The 16,498-nt window shown below is 46.8% G+C and overlaps 1 protein-coding gene across 4 annotated transcripts in view; it reads right to left on the reverse strand.

Annotated features, from left to right (window-relative positions):
• Positions 1-9,644, reverse strand: part of arhgap23a (Rho GTPase activating protein 23a) — a 56,781-nt gene extending 47,137 nt beyond the window's left edge. For all 4 annotated transcript variants that reach the window (XM_053442851.1, XM_053442849.1, XM_053442850.1 and 1 more), the window contains exon 1: positions 9,392-9,644. In XM_053442851.1, coding sequence (XP_053298826.1) covers positions 9,392-9,445 — 54 coding nt within the window. In that variant the 5' untranslated portion in view covers positions 9,446-9,644. The remainder of the gene's footprint in view (positions 1-9,391) is intronic.
• Positions 9,645-16,498: the final 6,854 nt, after the last annotated feature.

Below are 16,498 nucleotides of genomic sequence, written 5' to 3' on the forward strand. Positions count from 1 at the left end.
ACCTCCCCCCCTTTTGTCTGCGTCTGGTCGAAGGACGGCCATAGTCAGAGCCCCCCCCCCCCCCCTTTGGGGTTATACTTCCCTCCCCCTCCACAAGGCCAGATGTGTATTTTTAGCTCATCTCTGCCTCTGTGTAATTAACTGAGGAAATTATAAGTTTGGAGACTTGAAGATGACGTTGTTGTTCTCCTTCACTGAAGCTCGCGTCTCAGCCCGTAGTCCCAGGGACCCAGGCAGCGGTCCAACGTTTGGGGCGTGTTGCAGGCGATGCTGAGCCAGTGAGGGAAAGGGGGAAAAAAAGACAGAGAGAGCAGGGCTGCAGAGAGAAGGAGCCTCGAGTGTTTATTAGAGCAAGCTAGATGGCCTGCCCGCCTCAAGCAGGCCTGGAGTTTCCATTTGAGGTCATCTGGTTTTTACATTCCTGCCATGCACCACCACTCGCACCACGCCGAGGACGTCCACCAACGCTCCGCTCGCACAGGATCGCACAGTCCAGCGATTCTCAAAGCGGAGTCTCTGGGTGCAGGGCAGCCGTTTAAGGAGCTGTCAGAGCAGCAGGCAGACGTTTCATTTCATCAAAAACACTCCTGTGTTTGGGTCTCACAGAACAGAATGTAAACAGCTGGGAATCTCTGGATTTTGTCTGAGTATTTGCTATGTGAAAATATTTGAGAACTCCTGGTAAATATGCAGCTTTTTCCAAAGTTTTGCAAATTCCTGACTCAGGAAAGGTCAAACCGCTGCGTGTTTATTCCAAAACATCAGCCCTCGTGACCCTCCGGCAGGTTCCCACTGACCTCTTTTAAAGAGATATTCACACAAAATAATCAATTACTGAGTGAATTTCAAGTCCAACAAATCAAATCTCCTCTCCTGTAAAATCCTAATTTTCTCCAATCGGGTCAATTTAGAAGCCGCGTGTGAAACTAACCCGATGGCATGTGATGCAAATGCCAAGACAACTTATCATGAGCAGCTTTTTCTCACACTGCGACGGGACAGAGATCAAATCCAAATCTGTTTCTGGCCTTTGCCCTCCCTCCTCCTCCTCTTCCTCTCTTCAGCAATCCCCAATGGAACAAAGATTGGTGCAGCGATACCGGCCAACATGTTTGGAATACAGGAGGATTGGCCCTGCGCTATCGTTTCATCTGGCTGCTCCTTCCTGTTGACAGACTGTACGACCCTGCCGAGGAGGAGGAGGAAGAGTAGGAGGAGGAGGAGGAGGAGGAGGAGGAGGAGGAGGAGGACATCTCTGGAGAACAGGGATGCTGCTGGTGTCTGTGATCGCTGTTTTCTCGCTGATCCCAGAGGCCCCCGCCCTTTGTATATTTAATGCAATGTTTAGTTCCACATGCCAAGCTGATGCTGAGACTGTCTCTCCAGCCCCTGTCGCTCTGTATTAGCGAACTTTTAACGCCAGGACGGCAGCTGCCTGGAGTCTGATATTGCTCACCACACAGAAATTAACTGTGCTCTATGGTTTCATGACTCGTTTCACCGCAGGAAAAAAAAAAAGGGTCAAATGTGCGGCCTCAAGGGACGATGTGTCCCGCTCGTCTCCCTGTTTTAGCCTGGTGGGATGACAGCGTAGGACTGCGAATGTTGACATGGGAGTCTCACACACACACACAGACACACACACACACACAGACACACACACACACAAACACACAGGCATATGGGCTCAGTCTGTTTCTGAGATGAAAGACACACTTGCACTGCTTCGAGCAAAGAGGAATGCTAACAGAAACATACTGTCCTGCTAGTTTTCATTCTGTAAACTGAGCGAGCAGCGGAGGAGGAAGAGGAGGAGGAGGAGGGGGACTGGACACACAAGAATTGAACCGAAACCACCTTTTATGGCACAAATTGTACACCGGAAAAAAACCTGCTGCGTTAAGGACGTGAAGCGTTTTCTCGTTGAAAGCATACCTGAAATCAAAATTGAAAAAACGTCCGACGAGGCTTGACAAATGAAAACGGTTGAAAACAGGAGGACGGTGAAAGGCGATGACCAAAGAAGGCAGCGAGGAGCAGATCAAAGCAGACAGACGGCTGCTCAAAGTAACGAGAAAACGGAGAACAAGAAAAAAAACAAGACGGCTGGAATTTGCACAGGGTCGAACAAGGTTAGAGAAAGAACATTATCCCATCAACAGGGACGGAGAGGGAATGAGGAAACAGAGAGAGAGAGTTAGTGATGAACGCAGCTCACTGTGATGCAGAGTTACTGTATTAGCATAAGGTGATATTAGTGATAAGCTGCAACTTTTCAGCTTTCCATCAAGCAAATCCTGACGTTAGCTAGAGTGGCACTCAGTAGAGTCCACACCTCCACAGACAGTCTCCTTAGGAAACCACATTTCAATTCACTTCATCCGGATTTTTATTTGGATCTGAGACAAACAAACACACACTCATAAATGTAAGTCCCCTAAACATGTCAGATTTTCTTCATTGTCTATTATATTGAGCATGCTCTGTCTCAAAATGTTAAAGAGCCAAATCAAAACCAAAATTTGTTTTGTTTAAATAGGTCCTTCTTTGGGGCCTGTCCCATCCCTCCAAAAAACAACAACAACAAAACAAACAAACTGAAACAGAAAACATAACTTTGGAAACTTATTAGCTGCTAATTTGAAAGCATTATACAAATCACTGAAAAAAATACTTCAGCTTTGACGCCGCGACCACAAAAACTCAACTGGGAAAACATCAAATCTAGGATATATATAAATATAGAATGGACGACAAGAAGACCGAACATCAGTGTGATGGCAAAATGATAATTGTTGCACTAAATCTACACTAAACCACAAATTGATTTTGTTGTTACTTTCCATTAGAGCAGAGAGAGATGGAGATGAGAAACTACACACGAACCAATGCAGTTAAAACTTTTAAAAGGAACTCCGCGTAAAACCTCAGTTCCTCTTTGGGACTGGACTAAACAAAAGGGAAACATATTCAAATTCAGACAGGGATGTTTCTAATTGTTATGTAGAGATAGGTAGCTCGATCTCATGTGGATCCCATTTCGCACACAGCCCCGTGAGAGATGAGAGTTTAGATTCGTTGGTATCTGCAGCATCATTCCTTCAGAGAATCTTGGTGAACATCAGAACATGTAAACAGAGCTGTTGTTGTGCCGGACCAGCAGGCATCGGGAAAAACCACAGCGCTCGCTCTATCTCTTCCCAGCATCCACAGCCCCTCATTGGCTTCACGATAATCTCTGTCCCGTGATTTTGCCGGACGGTCAAAACAAACTCCCCCCCTCCGCCATCAGGAGCGCTGATAGTTGTGTACCAGTCTGTGTGTGTGTGTGTTTGTGTTCCCACTGCAGCACTGTGGCACGGGTTGTTTAGGAAGCAGGGCTCGAGGTGAGTGAGTCAGCTTCACTAACCCCAATGAAACAACAGCAATTCACTGCATCTGACCTGCAATTCACAGCAACTCTCAACCGGAGCGTTGATGGGCGTTGGCTGGCCGGCTGCCATGTACAGTATACACAAGCCCAGGGGAGCATCTCGGATCTGAAAGCTACGTACAGCGATCCAACAGCATCACACACTGCTGCTGCCAGAGCTCCTCTTCTTCCTCTTCTTCTACTTCTTCTAATCAATAGATGTAATGACCCCGGTACAAAAAAACTGAAAGTGCCGAGTGCAGTGTCCATTATAAAGCTGACTGTTTGGAATGGGCTGCTTGTTTTGCCTGTGGTGATGCTGGTGGTAGTTTTCTTTCTGAAACTATGAAAGTGACCTGCAGTAACTGAGCTGTAGCAAGTGAAGAAGCGCTGCAGGAACAAAACACTGAAGCTGCACCACCGCTGCTGCACAAAGGGCCGTTCAACTGTATATTCAAAGTTTGGTGAAGCGCCACTCAGTACACAGAACCCCGAACTGGAGAATCAGTTGTCATTGCTGCTGGATTGACGTCACTGATTTTGATGAGTCCCAGCTAATGCTGCTACAGAGGGCTTTATTAATATTGAGCTTTTCACATGTCTGAATCGCAACAAAAATGGAATAACAACATAGCAGCAGCTGATTTAGGCCTCAGCTCTGTGCTTGGAGTTAAAAAGAGCAGTGTGAGACCTGGCAGCTTTTCAGCAGGTGATAAAGGGAGAACTTGCTTTCCTGCAGCCCGTCTTCACTTCTCACTGCCTCATTGTGTTTCCACTGTCACCATGCCATGCCTTCTCCCCCCATGAATCACCGGGATTCCTCTCTATTTTTCCTCCTCCTCCTCCTCCTCCTCCTCCTCCTCCTCCTCCTTGCCCTCCTCCTTGCCCTCCTCCTTGCCCTCCTCCTTGCCCTTCTCCTTGCCCTTCTCCTTGCCCTTCTCCTTGCCCTTCTCCTTGCCCTTCTCCTTGCCCTTCTCCTTCACTGTCCATCCCACATTCCAGCGCAATCCCCGCTGTTCTTCAAAAGCCTGCGCATCTGATGGGAGCAGGACACAGTGCGCCTTTCAACTTCCTGCTAACACACACTTGCTCTTATCTTCAACACTCTTTGCACAAAAATGTAAACACGAGGAGGAACGCGATGCAAAAATGTACACGGTCGATATCAGAACGTGAGAAAGGATGAAATGAGGGCCCGGTCTTCTGAATGAATTAAATGTCGGCCCCTGCTTAACCCCTGTGGCCCCTGCTGCACACACTGACAGGGGTCCCCCTCCTGCCTCTTTAGCCTCTTTACTAGGGGCCAAGTGTGTGACTAGGGGGGCCCCTGACCCCTGAACCTTTAACAAGATTCAAACCGAGCCTGGCCGCCCTCAGGCCGATCCGGCAGACAGATACGAAGTCAAGTCTGCATTTCAGAACAAGATATGACCTGTTCACCATTCCTCCTTTCCTTCTGCAAGGCGAGCGTCACATCAACACAAAGCCCTTCATGTACAGTGCGCTACGACAGGCCTCATATTTCCTCGCACAAAAGAAAAAACACACATATCAGCACAGGATCTCTGCAGGCTGGGACACAAAGAGGCACAGGCCAGACCATCAGCAGACTGAATCTAATTAGCTCTCATCTGTCTCTCAGAGGCGCTCGCAGCACCTGGGAGGCAGACGCCACATGACAAACAGCTGGGACACGAGAGGCTGAGCATTTGCATGAAGCTTTGGATCATGATATTTTATCAACATTTTCTCTGCTCTGCTCTGCTCTGATTTGCTGGATCAGTATCAGCTCTGATGCTCAGTTTTTTTGCATCACTGTCCATGAGGTCATCGGATTTAAAAGCTGAATAAAACAAAAACAGAGGAATCAGATCAGTTCTTGGAGTCAGCAGAGACCCCAAGACATAATGTGATCCTATTTGTGGGCCCTTCTTCATTATCAGCTCCTCAACCTTAGGGGTCTTCTGGTTTTTCAGTGCAAAATTACTACAGAAGAGATATATAATGATATTGCCAAACGGAGCTGAAAGAGATTTAAATCTTTTGCTTAAGGGAAGAAAATAAGAAACTAACAGAATCATATCTCCTCCATCTATTCCCTAATTTACATGCAAAGAGAAAACACTTGAAGTCAGTTGTGTGTCACACAGAGAGCAGAGTGACGGACTGACTACTGGGAGATCAATAAAGATCCATTAGCAACAGAAACACGGCTGCTTTGCAGAGCTGCACCACAGCGGCCGCTCCCCTCTCGCCACAGTAAACAAGGTCAATGATGACTGATGTCCTTCGCCCACCTACATACAGGCTGCACCATGTCTGTTCAACATCAAGGACTTCCTCATGGAGGCACGAGAGGAGAAGGCCAAATCAAAAACGCACTTGACTTCAGGCACTTCCTGTTGATCACGTGACTGTGCGTTATTGTCATTTAGCGTTGTGGCCATGAGGCATTATCTCTTGGGTTTCCTCCTAGGCCTCTGTGTGTGTGTGTGTGTGTGTGTGTGTGTGTGTGTGTGTGTGTGTGTGTGTGTGTGTGTGTGTGTCCGGATGAGTCCATGTTTTACACACCTGCGTCCACATTCTGAGTGTGTTGTAAACACGTGGGGTTGCATATAATTTTTTGAACACCTGTGCTCGACTGTGTGTGTGAAATTTTGTGCGACAGTGATTAAAGTGTGTCAACACACACACTCTCCAGGTTAATGATTGTGGATGTGATGTGTGAGCGGCGGTGCAGCTGTCGTCTCCAGGCCCGGAGCTGAGGAATGCAGCCGAGGTGACGGTGTCGAGGCGGGAGGGCGGAGGTGTGAAGGTGTGAGGGACGTTTTCGTGGTGTTAACGCACTGATAGAGACAGGGTCAAAGACAGTGTTAGGAAAAATCAGGTTTTGGGTATTCAGCAATTTAAACCTCAAAGTATGAAAGAAATTGAGCTCAGAGAGCTTTAACACCACCTAGGCCCAACAATCCCTAAAATTCTATCCAGCTGCACCAAATTGCAAACACCTATAAGTTTCCTAAATGTGACAGATTTTTTTCCATCAAGATCTATGAGTTATTCTTTCGGAAAACAGGTAAATTATTGAAAAAATGCCCAATCTCACAATGTAAAGATAAAGAAAGTGACAAAGAATGTCCTAGCTCCACCCTCTAATCCGAATACATAACAAAACTCAAATCGGTTCATCCCTGATAGACACAACATTCTTCCACCAAGTTACGTGGAACTCATTCCAGTTGCTTTTGTGTGATCCTTATTACAAACATACAAAACAACCAACCAACAAACAAACATAACCTCCTTGGCGGAAGTAATAACACATTCTAATACTATTTTCCAGGGTAGTGACAAATGTAAGTCTTAAATCGCTCGAGCTTTATTGTTATGCAGATAATCTCGCTGCTACTAAAATTGATATGGACCCAGATCTGACCCTCAGGTTGGGAACCGGTGGGGTGGAATATGAAACTAGGACAAACTGTAGATGAATGGACATGAAAACTCAGTGACAGTTCACGTAAAGAAAATCCCTGAAACTGCAAGCGTTGTATTATAAACTGTGGCACGTGGTACTGCGTGGTGATGCCATCTGCTTGTGATCAGAGAAGTGCTTTCCTCTGCAGCACAATTCAGCTGTTCTCAGTTAACATGGCGTGGACCAGGGACTGATCCTGGACCCACTGACAGGACCAACCTCTGTGGTTTTGAGGGTCTGCCGTCGTACTGAGGTGGCTGCCCTGTGATCAGCTGGATCAGCAGTTTGTGGGCAGACCACGCCTCGATCTGAAGTCAGAGTTATAAATGATCCTGGAGAAGCTGTTATCGATTTAAAGGCTGATCCCTTATCAGGGCGGAAATGATCAAAGATCAGCAAAGAAAAGAAAACTCTCATCAGCAACGTTGAAGTCAGATCTGGAGACTGCCGGGAAAGCGCTGCGTTGCATCTGCAGTGTATCACACAAACCAGAACATGTGCCTCAGCATCGACCGGCTCGCCTCAAGATTTTCATAAAAGCGCTCTCGTGTTTCACATCATCAATATTCTCTGACATCACGTGGCTCGGTTACAGCATTAGAACATCATCCTGCCTGCTGGCCCCGCCCTGCCTTCCACTGCCCCATTGATCTCACCCACAAACCCTGCGCCGCTGCATTAGAGCGAGGCCTGCTAACAACATTAACCCAGTCCCACAGGACATCATCATAACTGCTACCATCACACGGACACTTTCAGACACTCCTCTTTGTGTTCGGGCGCCGGACAAACGCACAAAGGCTGATTTACTTCATGCCTCATTTCGACATATTAAGCGTTTAATCAGATTCTGGAGCAGTTTGGGGTTTCACTGCCGGTCTTGACCGCTGCCAGTAAACGGATCAGCGTTCAATCACGTGTCTCAGGGAAGAGATGATAAGAAAATGTGTGCAGGTTATTTCTGAGTCTGAGTCCATGGTGGATTCCTCTCTGCTCGGCGACTGAGATGGGCTGGGCACTGATGGAGAAATGCAGGGTCAAAGGTCAGGTATGAAACAGGTCAGGGGCTGGATTTAGAGAAGTTGAGGTCAGCACAGAGGCCTCTGTAAAAAGAGACATAAGCAAAGAGTAAAACATGACACTTCGAACGTGAGTTTAACGAGTTCCTGTATTAATGTTTTACAGCAGCTATATAAGTAAAAACCGTCAAATGTAAATTAAAGTGAGTTAAATCTGTTTGAAGGAACATGTAAACAGAGAGGCTCGATTTAAGAGTAACCACAGAGGAGAAAGCGCTGTGCTTAACTCGAGGTGAAAAAAATACAACAGATAATAATACATTATCAGAATAAAGCGACCAATTTAGGTCTAACACTTCGCCAGAAATGACGTCTTCGGTCCCCGGTCTACTGGTCCTGACAGGGTTAGTGTTTATATTGGAAAAAGTCCTAGAGAGGTAGCGAAAACAAATACACACAAACACCCACTACATTCATAAAGCGCAGGACTGAAGCAAATATCAGCGACCTCAGCTTGTCCCTGTCCACATCACAGACACAGATATAAAGCGAAGAGGAGCCGGGTGAATACATCAGGACGCACACACACAGCAGACCAGCCCCGAGACTGACATCTCTTTACCTCATGACTTCACTATGACACATCAGTGATTCGACACACATTCCTGGAGACAGTGAGGGAGGAATTCTACCTATACTGTATCTAGTTCTATGACACTTTGAGAAAAGCAACATTTACTGAACACATCTTGTTACGATCGCATTTTGCTGTTTGATTTGAACAATGAGGAGAAACCCAGCGAATTATCTGACTGCTTGTAGGTATGTATGTTTATATAGTCTTAGGAAGGAAAAACATAAACAAAAAAGAAGTGAAGCATCTTTCTGAGGTGGTTGAATGGTCCAAATGTGATGTTAATTCAATGAAGTCACATTTTCATAGTTTTGTCACTATATTATCTATGGTAAAGCCAACACCTAAAGAAGCAAATATCCAAGTCTGTCATAAAGCTCCACTCACACACAATTAACCGGTTGACTGTTAATATTCAACGCCTGTGGTGACACATGCTCCGAGCATCATCCCTGTCTGGGACGTCCGGTGTGGACTGACGAGCCTTCCCGGCTCCTGGTGCAGCGAGAGGGGGACAAAAGCCTGAGGCAACCCGGGCGTCTGATGTGCCCCTGGATCCCTTGTTTTTCTGTTGAGCAGCGGCTGAATTCATTCGGCCGCGCGCCACTTGTCGACCACAATAGGGCAGAAACCACACTGATCCAACATTTGTGTCTCTGTACTGTACGTCACTGAGTGTGTGTGTGTGTGTGTGTGTGTACACGGTGGCTGTGTAAACGAGTGGTAATCCTCTTAGGAAATCACGCTCCCTGGCCAGCCCCTCGCCAGCAGCGCCGCGCTCCCCACTCTCCAAACACAACATAACGCACAGGTATCAAGTTAACGGAGTCCGCCCTGCGTGTACTTACGTGGTTCTCAGAGTAGGGTGGTATTCCAACAAGGCAAAAAGCAACTCCATTCATTGGACAGCACAAACTGTTCGGCTGCGACAAGGAGAGAGGCAGATCTGTCGCTGCGCTAAAGCGGCGACGGAGGCGGTCTAGGAGTGTGCGTAACTGTGCGCAAAACTTTATATGTTCAACTCTTCTCCAGCTTCCTTCCTCCTAAAAAAAAAACCCCACTCTGCTCCCGTTGTTTCGGGGCGTTCACTCCCCTCCCCTCCTCCCTCTCCTCTTCCTCCTCCTCCTCCTCTTCCTCTTCTTCTTCCGCCAGACCGCATCAGTCGTACATAACTAATTCCGTCTGTGCGCGGCCTGCCTGGAAACGCACTGCAGCAGCGTCAAAACACACTGTCAGGAGGGGGGGGCAGAGGAAGTCAGGAGACGCCGCTTTCACAGTAAGTTCGTGAGCAAGCTGTTGTCTGAGCTGCGACAAAAGAAGCGGTTCAGTTGAGTGAGATTAATCACGATGGTACTCGTGCGTAAAATCCCCTCGACAGAAGAACTATAGCAGGGAAGGACACAGTTGGCTGAGAGCTCAGTTCTCATAGCTCTTAGTATTTTAAACTTGAAATTATAAGCAACTTTGCCAAAAATGTCACACTGACCCAGTTTGCACCTCATTCATAGCAGTGTGGTACATATATATATATTTTTTGTTCAATTAAGTTGAATTTAAAAAGGGAATATTACATTTAACTGTAGTTTTTAGTCGAAACTTTTATACTGAACATCTTTACCGGAAATGGTGCACTTGTGTTGTGGTCAACTTGACAGTGTGGGGGATCTTGGGGGAAGACAAATTAGAGGAGGGTGCGCTGGGTAAATCCATGCGCTCCGCCCTGCGAACCCACAGCGTGCGGGCTCCCTCTGGCTGTGCCAAAACCAGTTGGGTGCTGGGGAGGGCGGCTGGGGCCGTCATGGACAGAAAGTTTAACATTTGACAAATTATGAAAGTAAAAGTAACAAACATTGTTGTCAAGTGGTTGAACTATAGGCTGTATTTGAGATAAGAACCAATTTAAAATTATCTTAAACGTAAAATTTAAAGTATAAAAAGTAGAAGAGTTCCTTTTGCAGGCAGAATGGCAAGAGGCCAGTGATATATTATAACCTAATATTGGATTATACTAAAGCAGCATTTTAATGTTATATCAGATTGATGCTAATAAAATTAACTTTAAGTACATTTGGTCATTATTGTGCTCTCAAAGGCTTTTCAAATTTTTATGTAGGATCAATGTATCATAAATTTAAAAGTGCCTCCAAACTGTACTTACTGTGACAATAATACACAAATGTTGAACAAAAGCTATAACTTGTTTTGGACAACCAGTAAAAAATGACTTAAAGACCGAATAGATGATTCAAATTGTTGCTCCAGCTTAAATCCAGACTTCAGAAAAAAATCGCATATCCTGATCATAAATCAGTGCGGCCGACAACAGCCACGCAGTACGAATGGGTGTGTGACAGATAAGGGCCGAACAAAGGCTGAAAGCATAATTCACTCAGAGAATTCCTTCCGTGCCCAGACACAGTCGACCATCCTTCTCAGAAATGTGTTGACATATTTGTATTTTTAGTCGGTTCTGGCTGCAGAGGAATTCAGTCCACATGAATCAATAGGCGTATGCTACAGTCAGGGAAGCTTACTCATCAGACAAACAGGAACTTTACGCTTATGCCAAGAAGGTACTCTAGATCATACGGTATATACAGTGTCTTGTGTTGGGCTGTGGCATAATGCACAGGGAGGGGGGGGTTGGTAAATGTGAGCTTCAGTCCAGACAATTTAGTAAAAGAGAGAAGAATGAGAAGGGAGACGAAAATGCTGAGAAATATGGTGCTGGCTTCGACTGCTGATGGCTCAGAGCTGGGTGCCCATGTGGCTACCATTACTCGGAGGGGTGCAAGTATCAGAGAGCCACTTCAAAAGCCTGCCTGCCTATGGGGAAACAGAGCAGAGTCATGGGGGGGCGGGGGGGGGGCAGCTTACAGGAGCCCTTCCCACGCCAAGAGCTGCAGCTGCAGACTCAGCCTTTATCTCAACACGTCTCCTCCGTGTGCTCGTTCCCGCTTCATGGTCTACAACTTCTGCTGCTGCTGGCCGGCTCCGGGACACACAGCCCCTGCCAAAGGCTTACAGAGGACACTCCTCTTAAGTACTAGTCTTGACCTTCACTCATCACCGACTCATCTCCCATTTGAGATGGATAATTACCATATTGGTCTTAAATCCCCTCCTCAAAGTTGGCCGTACAGCAAAGCCAAAGTAGTTTCACTGAACGCCAGGGGCACGGCGAGAGCCCAGAGAGACTCTGCAAAGAGTATCCTGGTCTTACGGTGGGACAGATGGCCTCTAAGACGAGAGGAGGTGAGGTTCATGTACCTCTTTTTTTTGGGGGGGGGGGGGGGTCAAAGGGATATCACAGCTGAACGCTTTCCATCCTCTCTGACCTCAAATACGGATCAATCTCTGCAGCCGCCTTCCTCACTCCATGTGTTTTCTATTCCAGCAGTCGGTGGGATAAATCAGTTCGTGCCCTGACACTTTTCTGTGGGAAGAACGATCCTGTGTTAGTGCGCCCCTCCTGTGCTGGGGTTCTTCCAGATCTCATCCCAGATTGCAAGCAGATACACACTCATGATACGAGTCAATCTGCCTGTCAGCCGAGCAAAAATGGGGCCTTCAATTATTGATGGCCGCGCCTGAGATTGATAGGTGCGGAGAGACGCGGGAAGATATGTGTGTCTCAAGGGTCATGTGTCACATTTGAGCAGGTGGGTAAAACGCTTATCTTAAAATACAGGAAAGAGCTGTAATTGTATCCATAACCAGCCTAAAGAAGTGTCTTCTATTTCACATACTGCACTTGGTGGCTGAAAGTGCGCATCTGAAGACTCTCTAGTCTCTGGGTCAGGCTCATTTACTGACACACAGCCTCGGGCGTTGGGTATGTCCTGGAGATTGTGAGTAAGCTCCCGATCAGACGGTGATGTGAGGCGACACGCCCTGATCTTTTCCCCTCGAGGGCCGGCTGGGGACGAGCAGGCAGCATCCACAGACTATGAGAGGGGCTTGTTTGGGTCATTACATAATCGCACACACAGCCCGGCGCCTCGAAGGACAACCCCATAAACAACCATCATCCTATTTGCCCAATCGACCGCGCCCCGATTCCCACCTCCCTCCTCTGGCCCGGGTGGAGCGAGGCTCCCGCTCTGCCGCTGAGGCTGCGGTGGCGAGAGGAGACGAGGGAGAGATGGAGGGACCGGTGGTGAGTGGGCTTCCCCTGCTGTCCCTCATTGCGTTCTAGGCCACTTCACAGAGCCTTTTGCGCTGGTATGCTACTATTAATTGTGGTCACTCCATTTATTCCAACTTAACCCCCCCCCCTCCGAGGCTTCTGGCCCCTCATTCTTTCCGATCTCGTCTGTTTCACTTCACTTCCCTCCAGTTATTGAGTCCCTCTTCTGGGTAACTGTCCGTCACCCTGCTCTGCACACGCATACTTTCATTCTAAGGAGTGCAGTTGCCAAATCTTTTCAACAAGATTTACTTCAAGCATCTACAGAGACACTCCTTTCTCCTTCAGCCAGGCCGAACCGTCCCTCCACTCGATACAGCTGTATTTAATGAAGGTGTCTGGATGTGCATCCACACTGTGAAGAGACAAGACCAGACAGTGAGCAACTCCTGCCGAGCTGCACTATATACATATATCGCTTATCTGATATAAAAGGAAACCCTGTTCCTGTCCTCTGCTCAAATGTAATAAGAAGCTGATTCTCGCCGCCTGGGCCTGATAACATGAGACCTGTCTGGTGAAAGCAGTTGGACAGAGACCAGGTACATATACAAATGCACTAACACATGAGTGATTAAGCCGTGGGTGTCGTGGATGGGCAAAGGGGGCTTTGGATATTTACATGCTTGTGAACGAGATGTAGATTCACATGTCTGTACGTCTCTACTCGTGAGTGTGTGTGGCTGCCTGTTGACACAGAGGCTCCTGCGACACTCTTTGAATGGGGTTGTGGGAAGGTTGAGGGGACAAGAGGGGCAGCGACCCCTGGCCCGTGCATCGTAAATACCCCCCCACCACTCTGCGTGACAGGAGGAGTCTTCCCTGTCTGGCCCGACAACTGGCATGAGGAGAGGAAACAGCTGACCAGTCAGACACACAGACGGGCTTTGTACCTCTGCTGTACAGACGTGTGGAAACCTGACTGACATGTTCGGGTTATGAAGAACGGAGTTTGACCTGCAGTGTTTGCTCAGGCCCATCCTACATCCATTATACCGCTCGAGCCCATGGCCCCAGGTTTCCACAAAAATAGATTCCACCAAATAGGTGACACTAAAACTTTACATAGGCAGCATTTTAGTGGATCCGGGGCCATTGCTGACCATTTTCAAATTTGTGGTGTATCATTTAGAGTCTGGGTAATAAAATAAAATAAATATTTCCTCCCATTTTGGTTTAGCCTTTGATTTCCTTTCACTCCCCTTTCATTAGTAGAAGATCAGTAAGTAGACTCTTGAACTTGCTCGGGCTTTACAACCCATCACAGTCTGGATTAAATGGATTGTGTCATTATCATTGAGTGGTAATTCAGTTTAAGTGCAGCTCAATTTAAAATGTCCGCCCTGCAAAGTAAAAACACTTATTTGAGAAACTGTGGTTTCAGAGGTCTGCTAATAGATTTTTATGTTGCACTGGAACCAACAGAGGTTTGGAACACTAGAAAAATACAAATGAGATGGATAAACACACACCCATGGTTTGCAGAGAGTTCAAACACAGAAAGCGTTCCTGTCGCTGCTCACGCAATAGACTTGCATCCGGTGACGGACTCAACCAGTCGAGGATATTCCACCTCTTCAACCCCGAGAAGCTGTTTGGTTGCTTTGGCTGTATATCTGTTATCGATGCTCAATGATGCAATGTTATTTGATGCATTTGACTGTAAGAACACAAAGTGCTCCTGTGTACCTCTGCACTCATCCAGCTGCTTCTGTCGGATCAATAAATGCCAGTGTCCCAGTTCCTCTGGCAGCAGCACAGGCCCACGCTACTACAGAACCAACTTTGGCCCATTAGATGTTCCTTCCTCTCTATGGAACTCCACAGGACTCTACTGTGAGTGAGTGTGTGTGAACTGCAGCCTGCTCGTTCTGTTTTGGGGGCTTGTACATTTGGGTGAATCCTCTGCACCTCTGGTCATGGCGTCTTCTATTGATCGTTGAAAAGGAAACATGGCCGTCTGTATCCTGGAGAGGATGCTTGCTCTGCTGTGCAGCCATAAAGAACTGATCGCGCAAATGATCCAGAAGACTTATGCTCCTTGGTTGACCAGCTTGGTCATCTTCTAGTTCTCCTGTAGTACTTCTGATATCTCCATCATGTTCTCTGCCTCTCGCCCAATGACAGCGCCCCATCGACCATCAAAGAATAAGCTAAATAACTAATGAACGGATTATCATCTCTTTATTCCTCATATCGACAGAGAACTCCACCTCAATCTAATGCCAACTCTCAGTTCTCAGTAAACGTGTGTGCTCATTTTGTGTTATTGAATCTGAAGATACAAATGCCCAGAAGCACTTAGCAGCCAAATGTCTTATTGCTTTTGCACTTTAGGTGCTATGTGTTAAAAGAGCTATAACGCACACAATTCTGAATGATGACACAGATCTACGCCACCTAAAGCAAAGAATTGAACGCAATTTAATTATTTTATTTCATGTTGAATGGGTTTAGACTACAAAGCAAATAATGTGTAGCAGTCCAAATATTTATGGACTGTGTAAAGTACCTGGCTTGGGCAACAGAAATCTCTAGATTTATAGAAGAACGTAAAAGGCAATAAAAACCTACCAGTATTTTTCTTGGCTGCTTTACTAACTATGGTCTTTAAGAAACATTTTGAATTTTTTTTTTATAAAAAGGAAAACCAGTCAAATCCTTATTTCACTCGTCCACTGATTCCCTTCTGACCTGTCCTCTCACCCCCACACTAGATTTCCCTGCAGCTCCCCCCATCTCTCTTGCAGCTGCCTCGCTCATTCTCCTGCAGGACGCTGTAACTCAAACAGAAAATGACCACGAGCCTGCAGACGACAAATTTGAATCTCTGAGATGAGGGCAAGTTTGAGTCGGAGCTTTGGCTGTTGGGAGAGCTGGGCGTTCGGCTGGGTAGGATCCTGGAGAGAATGACTCATTGGGGCCAAACACGCAGAGACACACACACACAGGAACACCACCAGCTTGTGCTCTTGACTGGACAAGCTGATTTGCCACAACCCAAACTGAGCTCCACTCTAATTTAGGATATTTTTCAAACTCCCTTGCATCAACATCTCCTCGGCAGTAATTTTTTACTGGGTTGTACAATATGCCCACTGTACGTTTATGTGCCGTCTTCCCGTATGATTTACTATCTGGTCCTAAAACACAAGGTGCAGTTTTCTGTCTGGCACCGACATTGGTCTTAAACTGTCCAAGGCTGATTAGAGCGTCCGTGTGGGAGCGTTTAAGATAAGGGAACTAAGAGAAGGAAATACCCCCGTTCCTGATGAGGAGCGGGGTGGATGTTCAGGTGTCACAGTTTACACAATTGCCCACAGCTTCAGTCTCCAGTCTGTGTCGTTTCATCTTTTCCTCAAAGCTCCAGACAAACAACAAGTGAATCACATTCAGGGTTATTCCGCTGTTACTATAAATATAAGCAGTTACTCTAAATGCTTGGCACACATTCTTCAAAAGGACATCCCAGCCCTGTCTCCACCTTTTCGATTCCCCTAAATCTCCTCTGAGAGACAGAGGTGAAACATAAACACAGGCTGGCAGTTCCAGTAGCAACGGCGCGAGTTTCCTTCCTGCTGCTCGTCACTTCATTGAGCCCAAATGTGTTTGGAGCCTCCTTTACCTTTCACAACTCCACTTCCTGTCTCGAGCATCGCTTCCTGAGGCACCAGGACACACAATGGAAGCGATCTCCAGGGAAGAGATATGTCTTCAAGTCGCATGTGGGAACCAACCACTTGGATATCAGGCAAAAACAATATTG

Source organism: Pleuronectes platessa, chromosome 16 (assembly GCF_947347685.1).
Source record: "Pleuronectes platessa chromosome 16, fPlePla1.1, whole genome shotgun sequence".
NCBI classification, from domain to species: Eukaryota; Metazoa; Chordata; class Actinopteri; order Pleuronectiformes; family Pleuronectidae; genus Pleuronectes; species Pleuronectes platessa.